The sequence below is a fragment of the Schistocerca nitens genome, chromosome 3 (genome assembly GCF_023898315.1).
Source record: "Schistocerca nitens isolate TAMUIC-IGC-003100 chromosome 3, iqSchNite1.1, whole genome shotgun sequence".
Taxonomy (NCBI): Eukaryota; Metazoa; Arthropoda; class Insecta; order Orthoptera; family Acrididae; genus Schistocerca; species Schistocerca nitens.
The window spans coordinates 49844947-49866902 of record NC_064616.1 but is presented as its reverse complement, the minus strand read 5'-3'; the positions used below and the strand labels follow the sequence as shown (position 1 = coordinate 49866902).

General features: G+C 40.6%; 1 protein-coding gene across 2 annotated transcripts in view; it reads left to right on the top strand.

The window, feature by feature from the left end:
• Window positions 1-21956, top strand: part of LOC126247998 (N-fatty-acyl-amino acid synthase/hydrolase PM20D1-like) — a 253015-nt gene that overhangs the window by 129396 nt on the left and 101663 nt on the right. The window contains exons 1-3 of one of the 2 annotated variants that reach the window (XM_049948580.1): window positions 14149-14174; window positions 15754-16084; window positions 16957-17192. In XM_049948580.1, the coding sequence (XP_049804537.1) occupies window positions 14166-14174; window positions 15754-16084; window positions 16957-17192 (576 nt within the window). In that variant the 5' untranslated portion in view covers window positions 14149-14165. Of the gene's footprint in view, window positions 1-14148; window positions 14175-15753; window positions 16085-16956; window positions 17193-21956 lie in introns of those variants that run through there. The other variant, XM_049948581.1, reaches the window with a different exon arrangement.

Below are 21956 nucleotides of genomic sequence, written 5' to 3'. Positions count from 1 at the left end.
AAGGCCATGGCCAATTTCCTTCCCCATGCTTCCCTACCCCAAGCTTATGCTCTGTCTCTAAATGACTTCATTGTTAATGGGATGTTAATCTCTGAATCTTCCGTTCCTTAACTTACCTTCAAATTTGAGGCCAATTTCCATAGTTCCAGCTTTTTCTAAAGTATTGGACTATATAATTTAGTAAGAGTCACACGTTTTCTTTGAAAATCTAGGAAAATTAATAAAGCTCAACACGAATATAGTAAGGGATGTCAATTATTGATGTTATGGACCCTGTGGTGAAATATCTTCTTTGAGTGTTTAGGAACAAAGAATTTGTCCAAGTCACCTTTTGCCACTAAGCAAGGCCTCTGTGTGTAGCATACACCACTGCTAGAAAAAATGGACTTCTATGGCATTAGAGATAACAGCCTTAATTTATTAAATCATATCTACAGAAATGTAAACAAGCTGTGTTGTTGGCAAAGAAATATGTGGTGTCACCGCTAGGCACCACACTTGCTAGACTGTAGGCTTCAAATCGGTCGCGGTCCGTCAGTACACCACTGTCGACGCTAGCAGTCCGAGCGCCGCCACTCGGCTGGTCTTACGAGACAAGCTAGCGCACTGGCCAGTTCTACAGCAGACTTTAATAGGAATGGTTCACTTGTTATAGCTTCAGAGATCTCATCTGCAGAGACGCTAGTTAGTACTGCCTTCAGCTAAGTCAGTAGCTAAGGCCTAGCCAGGCGCCACATACAGTTTATGCATTGACAATTGATCTATATGTGTGAAGCAATCAGAACTGTAAAGAAGTATTCCCAGTTCAGTCTATAACTGCACTTGTAAATCTTATTGTACAAAGTCGAGATCGACGTTCACCGCTTATGCTGAATTAAAGCTAAGTATTTAATTGTATTACTGTCTGCCAACTTTCTAATCACCTAAGATGTTCCACATACATCCCGTCAAGTATAGTTCATTGATCCTCACGTCAGCCTACGTGATCAACGCGTGCAATTAATGGCCACACCTCGTGGTCAGACTAAGAGTCAAATTGCGTGAGTCAGCCAGGTCACCCTGTTTCCATGAGGCCCATAGTTCCGCCTCCCACATAACAAAATGTCCCATATTTAACAAGTTCAGGTAGGTGTTCTATAGGAACCTATGTTGGGCCTTTTCCTGTTCCTAATCTACATCTACATGGGTACTCTGCACATCACATTTAAGTGCCTGGCACAGCGTTCATCGAACCACCTTCACAATTCTCCATTTTTCCAATCTCGTATAACACGCGGAAGAAACGAACACCTATATATTTCTCCGTGTGAGCTCCGATTTCCATAATTTTATTATGGTGACCGTTTCAACCCATGTAGGTCGGCGTCAGCAAAATACACTCCTGGAAATTGAAATAAGAACACCGTGAATTCATTGTCCCAGGAAGGGGAAACTTTATTGACACATTCCTGGGGTCAGATACATCACATGATCACACTGACAGAACCACAGGCACATAGACACAGGCAACAGAGCCTGCACAATGTCGGCACTAGTACAGTGTATATCCACCTTTCGCAGCAATGCAGGCTGCTATTCTCCCATGGAGACGATCGTAGAGATGCTGGATGTAGTCCTGTGGAACGGCTTGCCATGCCATTTCCACCTGGCGCCTCAGTTGGACCAGCGTTCGTCCTGGACGTGCAGACCGCGTGAGACGACGCTTCATCCAGTCCCAAACATGCTCAATGGGGGACAGATCCGGAGATCTTGCTGGCCAGGGTAGTTGACTTACACCTTCTAGAGCACGTTGGGTGGCACGGGATACATGCGGACGTGCATTGTCCTATTGGAACAGCAAGTTCCCTTGCCGGTCTAGGAATGGTAGAACGATGGGTTCGATGACGGTTTGGATGTACCGTGCACTATTCAGTGTCCCCTCGACGATCACCAGTGGTGTACGGCCAGTGTAGGAGATCGCTCCCCACACCATGATGCCGGGTGTTGGCCCTGTGTGCCTCGGTCGTATGCAGTCCTGATTGTGGCGCTCACCTGCACGGCGCCAAACACGCATACGACCATCATTGGCACCAAGGCAGAAGCGACTCTCATCGCTGAAGACGACACGTCTCCATTCGTCCCTCCATTCACGCCTGTCGCGACACCACTGGAGGCTGGCTGCACGATGTTGGGGCGTGAGTGGAAGACGGCCTAACGGTGTGCGGGACCGTAGCCCAGCTTCATGGAGACGGTTGCGAATGGTCCTTGCCGATACCCCAGGAGCAACAGTGTCCCTAATTTGCTGGGAAGTGGCGGTGCGGTCCCCTACGGCACTGCGTAGGATCCTACGGTCTTGGCGTGCATCCGTGCGTCGCTGCGGTCCGGTCCCAGGTCGACGGGCACGTGCACCTTCCGCCGACCACTGGCGACAACATCGATGTACTGTGGAGACCTCACGCCCCACGTGTTGAGCAATTCGGCGGTACGTCCACCCGGCCTCCCGCATGCCCACTATACGCCCTCGCTCAAAGTCCGTCAACTGCACATACGGTTCACGTCCACGCTGTCGCGGCATGCTACCAGTGTTAAAGACTGCGATGGAGCTCCGTATGCCACGGCAAACTGGCTGACACTGACGGCGGCGGTGCACAAATGCTGCGCAGCTAGCGCCATTCGACGGCCAACACCGCGGTTTCTGGTGTGTCCGCTGTGCCGTGCGTGTGATCATTGCTTGTACAGCCCTCTCGCAGTGTCCGGAGCAAGTATGGTGGGTCTGACACACCGGTGTCAATGTGTTCTTTTTTCCATTTCCAGGAGTGTATTTTCACATTCGAAGGAGAAAGTTGATGACTGAAATTTCGTGAGAAGAATTCACAGCAACGAATAACGCCTTTGTTTTAATAATGTCCACCCCAAATCCTGTATCGTTTCAGTGATACTTTCTCCCCCTATTCTGCGATAATACAGTACATAATGTGCTCCCCTTCTTTGAACGTTTTCGATGTACTCTGTCAATCCTATCTGGTAATGACCCCACACCGTGCAACAGACGGACAGGTTTAGTGTAGGAAGTCTCTTTAGTAGATCTGTTACATTTCCTAAGTGTCCTGTCTTTGGTTAGGTTAGCCTTCTCCACAACATTTTCTATGGGTTCTTTACAATTTAAATTGTTCGTAATTGTAATTCCTAAGTATTTGGTTGAATTTAGGGCCTTTAGCCTAGGACGGCTGCTCAGATCGTCGTCCAAATCGTTTATATAGATAAGGAATACCAAAGGGCCTATGACACTACCTTGGGGAACGCCAGAAATCACTTCTACTCGATGACTCTCCGACAGTTATTACGAACTGTGACCTCTCTGACAGGAAAGCACGAATCCAATCACATAACTGAAACGATGTTCCATAAGCATGCACTTTCATTACGAGCCGCTTGTGTGATACTGTGTCAGAAACCTTCTGGAAACCCAGAAATACGGAATCAACTTGAAATCTCTTGTCAAGTAGCACTCAACATTTCGTGGGAGTAAAGAGCTAATTGTGCTTCACAAGAACGATGTTTTCTAAATCCGTGTTGACTGTGTGTCAAAAATGGTTCTGAGCGCTATGGGACTTAACATCTGAGGTCATCAGTCCCCTAGAACTAAGAACTACTTAAATCTAACTAACCTAAGGACATCACACACATCCATGCCCGAGGCAGGGTTCGAACCTGCGACCGTAGTGGTAGCGCGGCTCCAGACTGAAGCGCCTAGAACTGCTCGGCCACTCCGGCCGGCGACTGTCTGTCAATAGACCGTTTTTTTTAGGTAATTCATAATGTTCGAACACAATATATCTTTCAGAATCCTGCTACATATCGACGTTAATGATATAGTCTGTAGGTAAACTGAAGAGCGAGCGAGCGAGTCCCCACTCTGTCAACCCAGCCACATCACAAGGCGCTTCTACAGGCTGTTTCACAACGTAGTACCAGCCCTGCCGCGGCGAGTGCTTCAAATCTGTAGCGAAGCCGTGTACAGATACGTCTCGGCTGCGTTTATTTTTAGACAAATGCATTAAGACCATAAGGAAAAAAAACGATAGCTTCTTCCGAAACACAACATTATAGAGTAAATAATATTAACATAAGAACGGAAGTCAATATCCTACTACAAATATAGAACCAAATGCGTGTTCATGTGAATGTATGTTCCTCTATTGCTATTCGTTAAACGAACCCAATATAATGCAATCAGTCTGTAGAATGTAAGGCTTGTTCTTATTTTGTGTTTCTACTACAAGGTAGAAGTTTCCTTTGAAGGACTGCATTGAAACTTAACAATTCTTGCAACACAAAGAGTGTTTAAAAAGTAAGCAGAAATTTATAATTTTGTGTGTTGTGTTAGTCCGAGTTCCACTACTTTTTTCTTACTATCTTCGTAAACATGCCCCAAAAGTATGTGTTCAATGTTATGCATATTGGGTATTTACTCTGTTGTCAGCTGTCAGAAAGGTTACATGTGTTTTGGTAGCATCAACGATTATTTGTTTTGTATAAAAATAAATTAGAGAATCTGTATTAAATTTTGTTATAAGAATGGAATAAAGTGTATCAAATTTTTAGAAATGGTAAATATTGCTTTTGGTGAGCCTGTTATGAGTAAACCAAGGGCAGACAAGTGGTATAAACATATCAAAGCAGGCCTTTAAGGACAGCGGTTTTACAAGCATGAATGAGATTAAAAATGCACAGTTAAGAGACCTATAAACTATCCCGAAAAAAGCATTGGCATAAATGTATAATATGTAATGGGGAATATTTTGAAGAGGATAACATTGCTGTAGATTAACAAATAAAGTTCTTACCAAAAAATAAAAATTAATATGTGAACGCACCTCGTATGTCAAGCTTTTTGCTTAGAAGTCCAGAATCGGTGTACATGTTTCGAAGGAAATTTCAGCAGTGTTAAGAATAGCTATTGGGCACGTTTTAAGCAATATTTCTTAGAATCAGGTGAATAGTGACCGAGGTAGATATTTAGTGTTCCATAAGCATTAAAGGTTTTACGTGATTTGGAAACTGCCTATAACGATGGGTTTCCTCCCAAAATTATTAGTTTTCCTTCGTGGCGATTCCAGTAAACGATGCGGCTTATTTTTCCATGCCTTACTTATGCGTCATATTAGGTGAGGCTGACGTTTGCATAAATTGCAGCCCTTTGATTGGGACTGGTAATATTAGCCAACAGTTCTTTTTGGGTCGCCTCTTTAATACACGCTTTAATAACATTAGCGACGGTCGAACGCTCGTTACTCCCCAAATACCTCCTCTTCTTCGTATTCTGCACATTTTCTTGCAATGGTAGACGATTATCCATCACTTCCGGATATCGAAGTACATCAGTAAGTATACAAAGTTAGCTCACTGAAACTGGCAACTAAGATCCCACGAACAGAAACGACGTATATCGCTGCACGCCGATCTACACCGCTAGACAGATAACGGGCAACAGATTTTGGGTGCCCCTGTAGGCCGGTGGCAGTGTTCTTCGGGGAAAGGCCAATTCTCCCACCAAAAGCGCTGCTCGCTCTTGAGTTTACGGACAGACTATATGTGCCTGTAATTTAGTGGGTTACTCCTATTATCATTCTTGAATATTAGTGTGACCTGTGCAACTTTCCAGTCTTTGGGACGGATCTTTATCGAGCGAACGGTTGTGTATGATCGTTGGCTATGGAACTATTGTATCAGCATACTCTGAAACGAACCTGACTGGTATACAATCTGGACAGGACTACTTTCTTTTGTTAAGTGATTTACGTTGCTTCGATAAAAAAAATGGCTCTGAGCACTATGGGACTTAACAGCTATGGCCATCAGTCCCCTAGAACTTAAAACTACTTAAACGTAACTAACCTAAGGACATCACACAACACCCAGTCATCACGAGGCAGTGAAAAATCCCTAACCCCGCCGGGAATATTTTTTTTGTAACCATATATATATTTATTTAAATATATTAACAACGATTCATTTTAAAAAAAAAGACATTTTATTCTATTAATCTATTATATCCCTAGTGTTGGTTAATATTACTGTCATTTTATATGTTTTCGTTTTTATAGTTTCCTTTTTCGTTTTTCTCTTATTGTTGTTCCTTAAACCCTTTTACATGGCCATTTGTCGTCTTTTTTTTTTTTTTTTTTTGAGGGGGTAGACATTGCAGGACAGGCATAACAGTTTATATTTGGCATCGATGCATTGATTTTGAGTTTATGTTTCTGTATGTGATGCACTTGTGATGCCACAGGCACATTGTGTATTCTGGTTTGATCTCTTCCTCTAGTTACACTTTTAAGTGGGACAGTATGAGGGAAACGTCACCATGATAGGTGGAGCAGAAGTGGAAGAAACGTTTTTTACATATACTACAGAATATACCTAAATTGAAGAAGAGAGAAAATTTTGTCATATTACATAAGAGAAGCAGAAAGGATAGTGTGAGTAATCAATAGAATTTTATAGGCACAAAGTAATCATTTAAAAAAATATCTAATAATAATAATGAGTAGTTGGCACTTTCCACTAATTAATGCTTGTTTCCTATTCAGTATAGTACAAATAATGGAAGAAAAGTTAATTAAAAAAAACTGGTAGTACTACTGTGCATACTTTTGACACTGTTTTGGCTGCGAGCATGACAGATGTTTGGTGAGAAGCACTTTGTATCACTTGTTTCACTAAGAAGAAACACTTTATACTACTATACTTCACTATTTGATGCGAGAAGAGAAAGCACTTTATCTTTTGTGTTGCACTTGTTCACTATCACTGCACACGTTCTTCTTGTGGTGAGGTGAGGGGGCTGGTGGCGGTGCTGAGGGTCACAGGCTGGGAAGGACTCTGGCGATTGCTGTCTGCAGTGGAATCTGCAGGAAGTTTTTGAAGTTCTCGTGGTATCGCCTGTGCTGCTGTGCTGTCTTGTTCTCCTCCCAGAGGTCCATCAGGAAGGCCAGCTGGTCGGTCTGCCTCCGCGCTACGGTGGCGTGTGCCCTCATGGCGAGGATCCAGAGTCGCCAGTCGCTTGGGCCGTGGAAATGGGTTGCACTCTGGGGCGGTGATTGCATCCACTGTGATGCTTCCCGGCGCCGTTCTGTTGATGTGGGCCACCATCTGCTGGCACGCTTCTCAGATGTTGATGGCATTCCCGCACGTGAATCGGTGCTCGAGGGTGTCGGTCATGCCACATACGTCACACTTGTCACTTGCGACGAGTTTTATCTCCGCCAGTCTTTGGTTGGTTGGTACCGTTCTGTTAATTATTTTGTACCATGTCGAATCGAACCCGGGAACCCGGGCGTGGGAAGCGAGAACGCTACCGCACGACCACGAGCTGCGTACTTGCTTCGATACTCAGAGGATATGTTCTTATACGTAACTCACGTTGGCAGCTGTTCTTGATTCGAATTCTAGAATATTTACTTCGCCTTCTTTGGTGAAAGAATTTCGGAAGGATGTGTTTAGTAACTCTGTTGGCAGCACTGTCATCGGTAGTATCTCCATTGCTATCGCGCATAGAAGGGATTAATTGTGCCTTGCCGCTGGCATACTTTACATACGATTAGAATCTCTGTATTTTCTGCCATTTTTCGAGACAAATTTTCGTTATGGAAACTATTATAAGCATCCCATATTGAAGTCCGAGCTAAATTTGAAGCTTATGTAAAAGATTGCCATTCTTGGAGATCTTGTGTCTGTTAAAATTCGGCATGTTTTTTTCGTTGCTTCTGCAACAGTGTTCTGACGCGTTTTGTGTACCAAGGAGGATCAGCTCCGTCGTTTGTTAATTTATTTGCTATAAATCTCTCAATAGCTGCCGATACTATTTCTTTGAATTCAAGCAACGTCTGGTCTATACTTCATTGTTAATTTGGAAGAAGTGGAGATTGTCTCTTAGGAAGACATCAAGTGAATATTTCTCTGCTTTTTTGAATAGGTATATTTTTCGTTTGTTTTTGGAAGATTTGGGGGTTACAATATTCAGTCTCGCAACCACATCCCTGTGTTCACTAATCCCTGTATCCGTTTTGATGCCCATTATTAGTACAGGATTATTTGTTGCTAAGAGGTCAAGTGTGTTTTACAACCGTTTACTACACTCCTGGAAATGGAAAAAAGAACACATTGACACCGGTGTGTCAGACCCACCATACTTGCTCCGGACACTGCGAGAGGGCTGTACAAGCAATGATCACACGCACGGCACAGCGGACACACCAGGAACCGCGGTGTTGGCCGTCGAATGGCGCTAGCTGCGCAGCATTTGTGCAGGACGTGAACCGTATGTGCAGTTGGCGGACTTTGAGCGAGGGCGTATAGTGGGCATGCGGGAGGCCGGGTGGACGTACCGCCGAATTGCTCAACACGTGGGGCGTGAGGTCTCCACAGTACATCGATGTTGTCGCCAGTGGTCGGCGGAAGGTGCACGTGCCCGTCGACCTGGGACCGGACCGCAGCGACGCACGGATGCACGCCAAGACCGTAGGATCCTACGCAGTGCCGTAGGGGACCGCACCGCCACTTCCCAGCAAATTAGGGACACTGTTGCTCCTGGGGTATCGGCGAGGACCATTCGCAACCGTCTCCATGAAGCTGGGCTACGGTCCCGCACACCGTTAGGCCGTCTTCCGCTCACGCCCCAACATCGTGCAGCCCGCCTCCAGTGGTGTCGCGACAGGCGTGAATGGAGGGACGAATGGAGACGTGTCGTCTTCAGCGATGAGAGTCGCTTCTGCCTTGGTGCCAATGATGGTCGTATGCGTGTTTGGCGCCGTGCAGGTGAGCGCCACAATCAGGACTGCATACGACCGAGGCACACAGGGCCAACACCCGGCATCATGGTGTGGGGAGCGATCTCCTACACTGGCCGTACACCACTGGTGATCGTCGAGGGGACACTGAATAGTGCACGGTACATCCAAACCGTCATCGAACCCATCGTTCTACCATTCCTAGACCGGCAAGGGAACTTGCTGTTCCAATAGGACAATGCACGTCCGCATGTATCCCGTGCCACCCAACGTGCTCTAGAAGGTGTAAGTCAACTACCCTGGCCAGCAAGATCTCCGGATCTGTCCCCCATTGAGCATGTTTGGGACTGGATGAAGCGTCGTCTCACGCGGTCTGCACGTCCAGGACGAACGCTGGTCCAACTGAGGCGCCAGGTGGAAATGGCATGGCAAGCCGTTCCACAGGACTACATCCAGCATCTCTACGATCGTCTCCATGGGAGAATAGCAGCCTGCATTGCTGCGAAAGGTGGATATACACTGTACTAGTGCCGACATTGTGCAGGCTCTGTTGCCTGTGTCTATGTGCCTGTGGTTCTGTCAGTGTGATCATGTGATGTATCTGACCCCAGGAATGTGTCAATAAAGTTTCCCCTTCCTGGGACAATGAATTCACGGTGTTCTTATTTCAATTTCCAGGAGTGTATTTGCGTGGGCTCGTGAACTAACTGCTCGAAATAATTTTCAGAGAATGCGTTTAGCACAATTTCGGAGGATGTTTTATGCGTACCTCCGGAATTAAACATGTATTTTCGCCAACATATCGAGGGTAAATTAAAGTCACCACCAACTATAATTGTAAGTGTCATGTACGTGTTTGAAATCAAACTCAAGTTTTCTTAGAACCTTTCAGCAATTCTGTCATCTGAACTGGGAGGTCGGTGAAAGGATCCAATTATTATTTTATTCCGACTGCTAACAGTGACCTCTGTCCATATTAACACACAAGAACTGTCTACATCAATTTTGCGAGAAGATAACTACTTCTAACAGCAACAAACACGCCACCGCCAACTGTGTGTAGCCTCAGGTTCTTCGCGAAAATTTCGGCTGAACTTATCTCTGGCTTTAGCCAGCTTTCGGTGCCTATAACAATTTGAGCATCAGTGCTTTCTATTAGCGCTTGGAGCTCTGCTACTTTTCGCAGCACACCTATGACAATTCACAACTGTTATTCCGAGGTTTCCTTCCCTCTAACCTAAAAAACTGCCAAGTGTACGCCACACAGCCCCTGCTACCCTCCTGCGTGTAGCAGACTCCTAACCTATTCAGCGGAACCCTAAACCCAATCACTGTACAGCGCAAGTCGACGAATCTGCAGCCTACACGGCCGTGGAACCATCTGAGCCTATGATTCAGACCCCCCACTTGGCTCTGTAGCAGAGGTCTGCAATCAGTCCTGTCAACTATGCTGCAAATGATCAGCTCTGCATTCATCTCTTAACCAAGACTGGCAGTCTTTACCATTTCTCTTAGCTGCTCAGAACCAGAGAGAATCTCTTCTGATCCTATCTGACACACATCATTGGTACCAACGTGAGCGACCACCTGCAGTTGGCTGCACCCTGTGCTCTTCATGGCATCTGGAAGGACCCTTTCCATGCCTGGAATGACGGAGTGGACATTGACGTTCTTCTCATTCTTGGCAGTCATGTCCCTAAGGAGCCCCATAACACGTGTAACATTGGAGCTCTCACCTATCGAGAATCCCATCCTCTGTGACTGCCTGAACTTGCAGGCTGAGAGTTTTCCTCTGAAACAGTACAGGCAACTGCAACTGGCTGAACGATAGTGTCAGTCACAGACAGCACCTGGAACCTGTGTGTCAGACTAACTGGGGAGGCCTTACGTGCGGCCCCCTGGGAGGTCTTTTGCTGCCTGCCACACTCTGAGGTGGCCTTCCACTCGACCACCGGTGAGGGGTCAACCTCAATGCGAGCAGTGACTAGACTGGCCACCGGTGAGGACCGACAGGGCAACTCGGATATCCTGGATGTCCATTGGATCCCCACGGCTGGCCCACAACAGTGCTGCTCATCCACTGCAGCTTCAAACTGTGTAACCAAAGCCATCACAACCTGTAGCTGAGAGCAAAGTGTCACCAACTCGGCTAGCATCCACACACAACAATCACAGTCCCTATCTATACTAATGACCGTGGAAAACTACAATACCCAGATAAACAGACTATCGGGGCACATGCTGCAGAACTCTACTGTAGACGCTGATGAAAATGCAGGAACTGTGTCTAACTAGTTAGAATAATATGCAGAGATTCAAAAACTGAACTACCAAAGCACTCAGGTGAGATTAAATAATTCACCCCTGATTAGGGACTTGTAATATGTCACAAAATTGGTTTACTTTCCAACGCAAATGAAAACTTGACAACTGTGGCTATTAGATAGGTATTAAATTAACACGCAGAAACTCAAGAAACTTAATTATCAAAGCACACAGATGAAATTGTAAAATTTGCTCATGGTTATGAACTCGTAAAAGTCACAAAATCAAATACTTTCCTGTTGATGTGTCTGTTTCATATGGTTGCTGCTGCCTTGCAATGATTAAGTACCTACCCTCATTTATTATATCAAGTACAGTACTGTATGCAGATGACAGAAGTTTTCTTTACTAATTTCCAACATTCTGGAACAATAGTTTGACAACTTTTCTTCACGGTAGTAATGATCTCAGTAGCCTTAAAAATTGTGTAGAAAAGAGAGTTGCTCAATTATCCTATTGGTTTAGAGTAAACAGTGTTGCTGAATGAAAACAAAACTTGGCAGATGGTTATTGCTCTAAAATAAAAGTTTCACTCAGATGATCTATGTTACTTTATAATGTATGAGTGTAATGGAGCTGAATAGGTCACTTCAAAAAATTTGTACAGCTGGTGAAAATGACTTCAAATTGCTCACTTGATGCATTTCAGATTTATTTCCATCATCGAACATCTAAAAAGTAAGATGAGAACAAATTTATACATAGAATATGAAAATTTTACAGACATTAACAAAATACAAAATGCAATACACGAAAACATACGCTAGAGCATAGAGGGGCACAGTATATGAGCGTTACTAGCTGTACATGTAACATAAGCTGACAGACTAATAGCTGTTGTAGGGACTCAAAGTGAGAAGGAAGTCAGTGTTGGCCACCAGAGGGCAAGGGTTACATAATGGCACCATGGGCATAATATCTGATGTTTCATGTACAAAAGTGCCAAACTATTTTTGCAAAGGTTATAGGATGTCTAGTAACAATAAGTACAAAATTTACAAATATCAGTTGAAAGATTCTATGACTGATACATAACAATCGTGAACAAATGCTAGGCTCCATGTAGCAAGGATGCAGGTGGTATACAAAAATACCATATACAGGAAAATGAGTGGAATCAAATACTGAAAATACAATTTAATATTGGTTAAAAATTAAAACTGTTGTAACCACATATAGCTGTTTTATAGACTCTCAGATTGGACTTAATGTATGCAGTAAATTTGCTTTAATATAAATTTGATTGTATAATCTTGTATTTTTTCTGGATGGATATGTTGGACTTCCTAGACTGCATGATTAATTTTAAATGCAAAAAAAAAAAAAAAAAAAAAAAAAAAATCTTTGGTACAGGCTGTGTAGTTGGTTCATTTTATGGGAGATAGTAATATACAGGACAGAGCAAATAGAAGTGGCCCGGAGAACAAAGTTCCAGGTTACAAAGAAACACAGCAGAGAAAAGTAAATATGGTACTAACATGACTATAGCAGATGCTGAAAGTGACCACCAGTCATCTCTTAGTACTTTTGGGTTCTGGGCAGCAAGTTACTGAAGGTAAATTGAAGCTGGACTGTTGGAATTGCTGCAGTCTCATCTGAAATGTTCTGCTGCAGTACTTTAAGACTACAAGGGTTGTTGTGATACACCTTAGACTTGAGTGCTCCCCACACAAGGTAACGCACACTGACAGATCAGGTGACCTCCCCTGCCAGGACCGTGACCAAACTGACCTCTGTTAACAACTCTGTCAGGTGTGAAGATTGTGTAAATGTGCTACAAGGAACTGATGTAAATCATGTGGCAGGGGTACACATCGTGTGTGCATCACAGTGTGTGATTATACACGTACATTCCCATCCAGCCATATCCACTTGTCTGGGCCACTTTTATTTGCTCCACCCCGTATATATATACTGGTACTCATTCTATGCTTTATACAATGTTTTTATCTGACTCACATTGAACACCATCCTCCCTCCCCCTCTTTCCCCCTCCTTCCCCTGCCCACCTCCTTCTTACACCCCTCCTTTCACCACACACCCCCTCCTTAGTCTCAGACCTTCTTATTTTCCTCCTGTATGCCAGGAGCTTCTATCACCTTCACCTCTAACAAGAAATTTTTAGTTACACTGGTCCATTTCAGTGGATTACACTTTGTTTGTTATTCTACACCAGACTTGTTGACCACATGAACATAATTTAATTATTGTTATGAAAAATATGTGAACTGTTCATGTAGCCCCTTCACCTATGTGCATATAAAATCATATTTTTGCTCACTTTTGTAAGCCAGATTCCTTGTAATGATTATAGGCAATAGATATCAGTTAGGAGTGAATCACAGGAATCTTTGCAGTATTTGATGCCACTCATTTTTCTGTATGTGGTATGTTTGTACAGCCCCTGCATCCTTGCTGTGTGGAACCTAGCATTTGTTCACGATTCTTTGTATGGTTTCATACACCTTATCAATCAAGAAAGTTTGCAGTTGAGATTTGTACAGAATGAGATTTTCACTCTGCAGCGTATTGTGCACTGATATGATACTTGCTGGCAGATTAAACCTGTGTGCCAGACTGAGACTCAAACTCAGGACCTTTGCCTTTCGTGGGCAAGTGCTCTACCAATACTTTGCACTTGCCCACAAAAGACAAAGGTCCTGAGTTTGAGTCTCGGTCTGGCACACAGTTTTAATTTGCCAGGAAGTTTTGAGGTTTGAACATTTTGTACTTATTGTTACTAGACAGTCTGTAACCTTTGAAAAAATAGTTTAGCATTTTTTGTATATGAAATGTCAGATAATATGCCCATGGCACCACCGTGTAACTCGTGCCCTCTGGTGACCAAACTTGTCTTCCTTCCCCCTCTGTACCCCTCCAGTAGCTGGTAGTCTGTCCGTTTAGGTATGTATACCTCTAGAAAGACTTGTATCCTGTACCCTCTGTTCACTTAAGTAGGTTTTCATATATTGCATTTTATACTTAATGTCTGTTATCTTTTTGATATTCCATTTACAAATTTGTTATCATCTTACTTTTCAGATGTCTGGAGATGAAAATAAATCCAAAATGCATCAAGTGAGCAATTTAATTAATAGTCATTTTTCACCAACTGTATGACTTTTTTGAGTGAGTTATTCAGCTCCAAATAGTACAATGTTATAATATAACCGTTGTTGCCTACCTTCTATGAGATTTCATGTCTCAACATTTAATGAACAAATGTTTATGCATTCTCCAACTGAACATAATACTAAAATTTGAAGAACTATACATATCCAACTAAGTGTACTTTTCTTTCCTGCCTTCTGAGTTAGATGCCTGTGTCTTTTATAACACAATATTTACTTGCAAGAACCGTGAAAAAAGACAAATGTTACAATAATACTTCAATAGTTACCTGTAAAATATAAAAATAGATTACAAGTTATCAAATCAGTAATATTATGGAAAGGATATATTGCTATTAACCATATAGAGGAGACACTGAGTCACAAACAGGCATAACAAAAAGACTGCTATACATTTAAGCTTTTCGTCAAAAGACCTTTCTCTAAAGCAGAAAACACACACACTTATTCTCACAAGGGATCCTAACATGCAACACAGTGCAGAAGATATTTTTTTTAGCATTATTCTGTAAGTTTCAATAAGAAATATCTGTGTTCCCAGTAGCTAAAAGTTCAGCAACTGACCTTAGTGGACAATAACCTTTAGGCAAAAATCATATGAGCGTTTTCCAGAGAAGACTATGCCTATTTTCATAAATTTCCTTTTATGGATTTCCTGTTGTACAAATTTAAATTGAGTTAAATTATTACTTCAAGTTAGCTCGGTCGCTATTTCAGACAGGTTTTGCTTCTATGAAAAAACCTTTCTGCTTTTAAAGCAACCTTCACTCATCAGTTTCTTGTATTTAAACCTCCTAAACTACACAGTAAACAGTGTATGTACATATTTTAGTACATGCCGAGTATTTTTGCTTTTACACAGGTTGTAGTGAGTCTAGATGACAATAGAGTAGACTTCTGGGGGAGCTCAAGGGGATGCTAAAACACGTTGAGAATATTTGTTCAGTTTCAGTAAAACTCTTCAATACATGTCCATATGATGAATGATATACATTTATAATCGCATAACACAATGATAACTGCTAGTACTCAGTAATACTTTAATGTAATGTTGCAACTTTTTTTCTCTTGTACTGAATGACAGGCAAATACTACTTCCATTTAACTATGAACTTTGGTACATAGTTCTGAATAATGACACTAACTCCCTCCTGGATATGAACTACAATGAGCCTGCTATCAGAGTAGGTTATCAAAGAGACTGTCTTTAGCTAGTGGTTCTGTTGTGAGGTACCAACTTTACTACCGGACCTCACTCTTTTGAAGACACTGCAGCTTATTAGATATTGAGGTAACATACTTGCACAAAAGAGTTTAGCAAGACAGACTGAAATACGCTGCAGTGTGTGTGATGTCTGCAAAAATTTTGTCCAAATCCCAAAAGTGGATTTATTCTTTATACTACTGACATTACAAATAAGTACTTTTATCATGTAGCATAAATACTGAAATTGTGTTCAGAATATCAGTCAAGTATGTGTAAGTGATACAGGTGTCTATAATTGAGATCTTCATTTCTTTTCCAGAAATTCATCATGGGCTCAACAAACAAAAGAAAACTCCGACTCAGATACAGATGCTGGCAGAAAATTTTTCTGTCAGTTATTGGACTTCCACTTGCAGTTACATTGTTCCTGAGTCTTGTAGCCTTCCTCAGAGCTGTTTTCATACAACCTCAACAATATGTGGACATATTAGAGCTCCTGAAAGACCAGGCTTCAGATGCTATTGACAGGAGTAGCATGAAGCTTAGGTCTGAACGTCTTGCTGGAGCACTGAGGATTCCTACTGTGTCATATGCAATTGATAAACAAGAGAAACAGGCTATACTCCAGTACCATGAGTTTATTAAGACAAGTAAGGTTCTTATTTGAAAGAGAGAAGTATTTATGATGATGTTTTTATGCCAGTGATCAATTTTGAGTTGTTTCCGTAATTTTGTGATGTTTATTAAATTTTATAATGGTAAATCAGTTCTGTTTCTCTTTCAGATTGGATATCATCCAGTCTTATAAATCATAATACATCCACTATATTTAAATTTTTTATATTGAAGGAAAGTATACCAGCTTACAAGTTAATCATATTACTGTCCTTGTCATTGGACTTAAATTGCCTGGGAACTTACATATCATTTATGCATGATAATTTCAGGCACTAATCACAAAAGACAGAAAATTATGTGGCTGACTCTGGCAGTCATGGGCTAGCATATTTTTCGTGAAAGACTGTTATTTCTTTTATTTTAATTTTCCATAATCACTACATTGCTTTTTTGTTCTGGGCTGTATAGTGGAAATGAAGTTTCGAATGTAATAGTAGACACGAAGAGTCCAAAAACAAATTTTTCTACACATATACAAAAATGTAGGAAGTATAAGGAGATCTAAAAACTTGAATTTTAAAATACACTGGAACACAGTATAAACTTTAAACCAATTTGGAAATTTTTGATGCCTGGCTGTCTCCTACACAACCACATGTCAATCAGCTTTATATCTCAAAACAGCAGTACTGTATGTAAGATATTAAGAAAACACTTGAATGAATTTGAATATATTTGTTTGTTTACTGATAGTGTTTTTCAGCAGAGTTTAAAACATAGTGTGTGTGCATTGTTGCTCACTCTATTGCACTGATGCATCAGCAGAAATGGAGTAAGTGACTGAGACATTTGCAGAATAGCTTTTATCTTCTGAATAACACAACTAAAAATGACCTCTTTTCAGATTTTCCATTGATCCATAGCTCACCACACATTAAGAGAGAAGTTATCAACGAGTACAGTTTGTTGTACACTGTGGAAGGCACAAGTAAAGGAAAGCTACCATATTTGTTGGCTTCTCATTTGGATGTTGTTCCAGCTGATCCTAGAGCATGGGATGTTCCTCCATTTAGTGGAAAAATTGTTAACCAAACTTTTGTTTATGGTAGAGGAGCCATCGATGACAAAACAGGTGTAATGGTATGCACATTGTAATAGTTATTTTATATATGTTAGTAGAAAAAGTATTGTAAAATGTACATGAACCATGAGGAATTCAGATTTTGGTGTATGGTCTCTCTCTATCTCTCTCTCTCTCTCTCTCTCTCTCTCTCTCTCTTAAATTGGTATACTCTGGAACAAAAATGGAAGAATCAAAAAAAATGTTATAGATGTCTTCAATAGGGTTGTCTACGAGGATCAGCTCTTTACAAATGACATAGAATTGAATTATTTGCTTTATATACACATTATTTTGGACTCCTTGCAGCAATTAAGGAATATTTTCAGATTTTTATATTCCATAGGCTTACAAAGACATGAAATGTTTATGTTGACAGGACAATTTCCTTCACAATCATGTTCTGTGTACAATACTTTTTAATTTATAATTACATCAAATTTTTAATGTCATAAACACTTTAAAACTGTACCAAGAAACAGAGTGCAAGGTAAATACAATGTTAACGACCAGACCATTGTAAATAATTTTAGAACCATATATTATTAGATAACATTTAAGTCATTTTGTATAATTCCAGAATCACGTAGTTCACTTTCGTATTGAAGAATTCATTTAAACAATAAAAAGCATTTTACAGCAGAAATATTTTAGTAAGTTCTTAAACTTTATTTTATTGCTAATCTGGTTCTTTATATGAAGAAGATCACTGAGACCTCTGTTCCAGTGTAGTGAATACTTTTTTGTATCAAGTTCAAATTTTTACTCTCACTGTGCAGATCATTCTTTCTATTTGTATTATGATCATGAGATCTACTGTTCATCTGAAACATATTTATATGTTTAGTGATGAAACAAATGAGAGACAATTTCTCCCCATATATTGGGAACATGTAATTCAAAAGTAGCAGAATGTGGACCCATACTGAGATGCAAAATATGAGAAGAGCGCTTTCTATTTTTATCTATTTGAACTACAATATATTTAGTCACATCCATTACTTCTTTTGATTGCTTTCCACATGCCACATTCATTTCTCTGTTTCTTTCTGTAATTGTACAGGACTGTACATAAATCATCTTATTAGAATACAGTTAGAGACCATTTGCATTGAACCAATTAACCGCATCTAAGAGTACATAGCTAATTGATTTCTCAATTCTATCCCCTGATCTGCTCATGAAAATGATGCCATCATTAGCAATTACAGGGCAGGATTTTACATGATGGTAGATCATTTATAAAGATCAAGAATAACAGTAGTGCAGGAACTGAGCTCTGAGGCACTCCACAATTGGAACTTTATTCAAATCGAGAAGTGAGATTACATATCCCACTTTAGTTGTTTACCAGTACATTTTGTTTTCTGTCCTAGAGATACAATTATAGTTTATCATGTGCATGATCACTTATTCCTATTGACTTGGCTTTCTGCACAAGAGTTCTGCAAGGATAAATTATTTATTGAAATTTTTTTCTCTGTGAGATAATCAAATTTTCTACTTTATTTTGAATACTTCAGGTTAACAAGCCACTGCCACTCTATGAGAAGGGTAATAGAACTGAATTCACTAATTATCATCTATTTCTGTGTTAAAACTTCTAGAAAAATTAATCCATGTAAGAATTACTGAACATCTCATTAAGAATGGAATTCTCGGCAGTGACATGTTTGATTTTCAAATGGGCTGTTCAACAAAAGCCACAAAATATGCACTTGCAAATTAGTTTCTAATATTTATGAATGAGAAAGTGATAACAATTGGTGTCTGCTATGATTTATCAAAGGTTTATGAAAACTTTTTTTGTTTTTACTGCTCAGAAGAGAGCTATACATATCATGAATGATGTGCTACCAAGGCACTCATGCAGGAATCTGTTTAGGAAACTACAGGTATTTACAGTTATATCTCAGTAAATATACTCCCTTGTATGTTTCATTAATAATAACCACTCTCTCGTCAAAACCAATAGTGAATATCATGCTCACAACACAAGATCAAAAGAGGACTTTCATAGTAATCAGTCAGACTATACTCTTGTGCAGAAAGGAGCAAATTATACAGGTATCAAAATTTACAATGCTCTACCCAGTGTCATCAAAAGTCTTCCTCCTGAAACACCAAAGTTCAAGAGCAAACTGAGGGAATACTTAATACAAAAGTCATTCTATTGAATTAGTGAGCCAAGGGCTGGTTGCCCCAAAAGATGATTCTTTAAGATATAAAATGCTTGGAAATATCTGAAGTAAGCAGCTCTTATGGCCTCCTTATATGTGGTTGATGCAATTATGCATGAGGCAAATGTGCAGAATGTAACCTTTTTTCTAGGTCTAGGATATGGTTGGACCGATTTAGTTTGTAGTCTATGTACACACCCAGGAACTTAGCTGAGTCAACTTGCTTTATTTGCTGTCCATTACATTCTATATTTATTTCCCCCAGTTCTTTACGTGCTTTGTGAAACTGCACATAATGAGTTTTTTTGCATATTCAGAGAGGGTCCATTATGGTAAAACCATTTCAGAATATCATCAAATGCATTGTTTGCAGATGGTTCCCAGTTCTTCCCTGTTGCTCTATCAATTGGAAGAGAAGTATCGTCAGCAAATAGGGTGAACTTGCTCACTGTCGTGGTGCAGTGTGGGAGGTGTCATTTATAAATGTTAGAAACATTAAGGGTCCCAGTACCAAGCCTTGAGGCACTCCAATGTTGACTGTGGCCTACTTGAATAAAGCTGGGATTCCATTGCTGTCATTAGTTATTACCCTTTGTTTCCTATCTGTAAGATAGGATTTAATCCATTTCCCCACTATTCCACTTGACCCATAGTAGTCTGCTTTTTTTAGCAGAATTTCATGATTGACACAGTCAAAAGCATTGGATAGGTCACATAAGATTCCAATTGGTGCCAATTTTCTGTTAAGAGATTTGAGAATTTAATCAGTGAAAGAGAAAATAGCATCATCAATTGATAGGCCTTGCTGAAAAGCAAACTGACATTGACTGAGAATGTTATGGCTGTTCAGGTGATTAATAATTCTCCTGTATACCAGTTTCTCAAGCACCTTTGAAAGACTTGTTAGCAAGGATATTGGGTGGCAGTTTGTTACATCAGTTTTTTCACCTTTCTTGAAAAGTGATTTCACACAGGCATATTTTAATCTAAGTGGAACAATACCTTGTTTTAGGGATTCATTAAAAACGTGACACAAGACTGCATTTATATAGCCATGCCAGTACTTAAGTATCTTAGTTGAAGTATCATCAATCCCACAAGAGTTTTTTGACTTCATCTCTCTGGTTGTCTTATTGATCTCACCAATTGTTATGGGGGTTATCTGCATCTGGCAAACTCTGGCGTTGTTAGCTTTATGTAGAAGGGCTATTGCATCACCCACTGAGCCTTCACAGCCAATTTTTTCTGCAGCTGTTAAAAATGTTTATTGAAGATATTAGCAACTTCCTCGGTATTTTTTACAATAGTTCCATCTTGAATTAATTCTCTGTCAGTCATGTACTCTACTTTCTTACCACTCTCCCTTTTTATAACTTGCGAGATGGTTTTTGATTTGTTGTTTGAGTTATCAATTTCAGGTTTTATGTACATAGTTTTGGATTCTTTTATTACCTTTTTCAAAATATTACGGTACAATCTGTAGGCCTCCTTTTTGCTGGGATCATTAGATAGCCTTAGGGGTTCATATATATTTCTTTTTGTTCGAAAGGAAATTCTGGCCCCTTTAGTAATCCAGGGTTTCCATTTTGTGGCCTGAGGATTGTTTCTCAAGATTATTTTTTGGAAATACAGTTTCAAAGAATGACACAAACTCATTAGAGAACAGATTTAATTTTTCTTTAATATTCCTCCTCTCCATAAATACAGGGGTCCAGTCGATCTGCTGTCAGAGAAGGTTGAAGAGTTATAAGTTGTTATTATTGACTGGTCTGACAGTTTTAAAGGAGTGTTTCGATTTATCATGCAGTTTGATACCATTTACTGTAAGGAGCTGACCATCATGATCTGACAGACCATTGAGAATTTGACTTACAATAATACTGTTGCTTCTGTATCTGTACAGGAATGTATTGTCATTAGGCTCTTACAAGTACTAGTTACTCTAGTGGGCAAGTTAACTACTGAAATTAGATTAAATGATTCCATCAGGTGCTCTAGTTCTCTTCTGCCGTTATTTGCAGTTAAGAAGTTAATATTAAAATCACCCATGATAATTAAATCCTTGTGTTTTGAATATATTTGGTTCAAAAGTTGTTCACATGGTTTAGAAAGATACATATTTTCCCTGCAGGGGCCCTGTAAACTACCAAAATTATAACTGACTTATTATTTGTAGTAATTTCTGTTTCGCAGGCTTCAAAGTGGGAATCTGCACTGTATGTACTTATGTCTAAGGATTTATATTTTACATATATCTAAAAACAAAGATGATGTGACTTACCGAACGAAAGCGCTGGCAGGTCGATAGACACACAAACAAACACAAACACACACACAAAATTCAAGCCTTCGCAACAAACTGTTGCCTCATCAGGAAAGAGGGGAAGGAGAGGGAAAGACGGAAGGATGTGGGTTTTAAGGGAGAGGGTAAGGAGTCATTCCAATCCTGGTAGCAGAAAGACTTACCTTAGGGGGAAAAAAGGACAGGTATACACTCGCGCGCGCGCCCACACACACACACACACACACACACACACACACACACACACACACACACACACACACATACAGATATTTAAATATGTCTGCTTTTTTGTGTGTGTG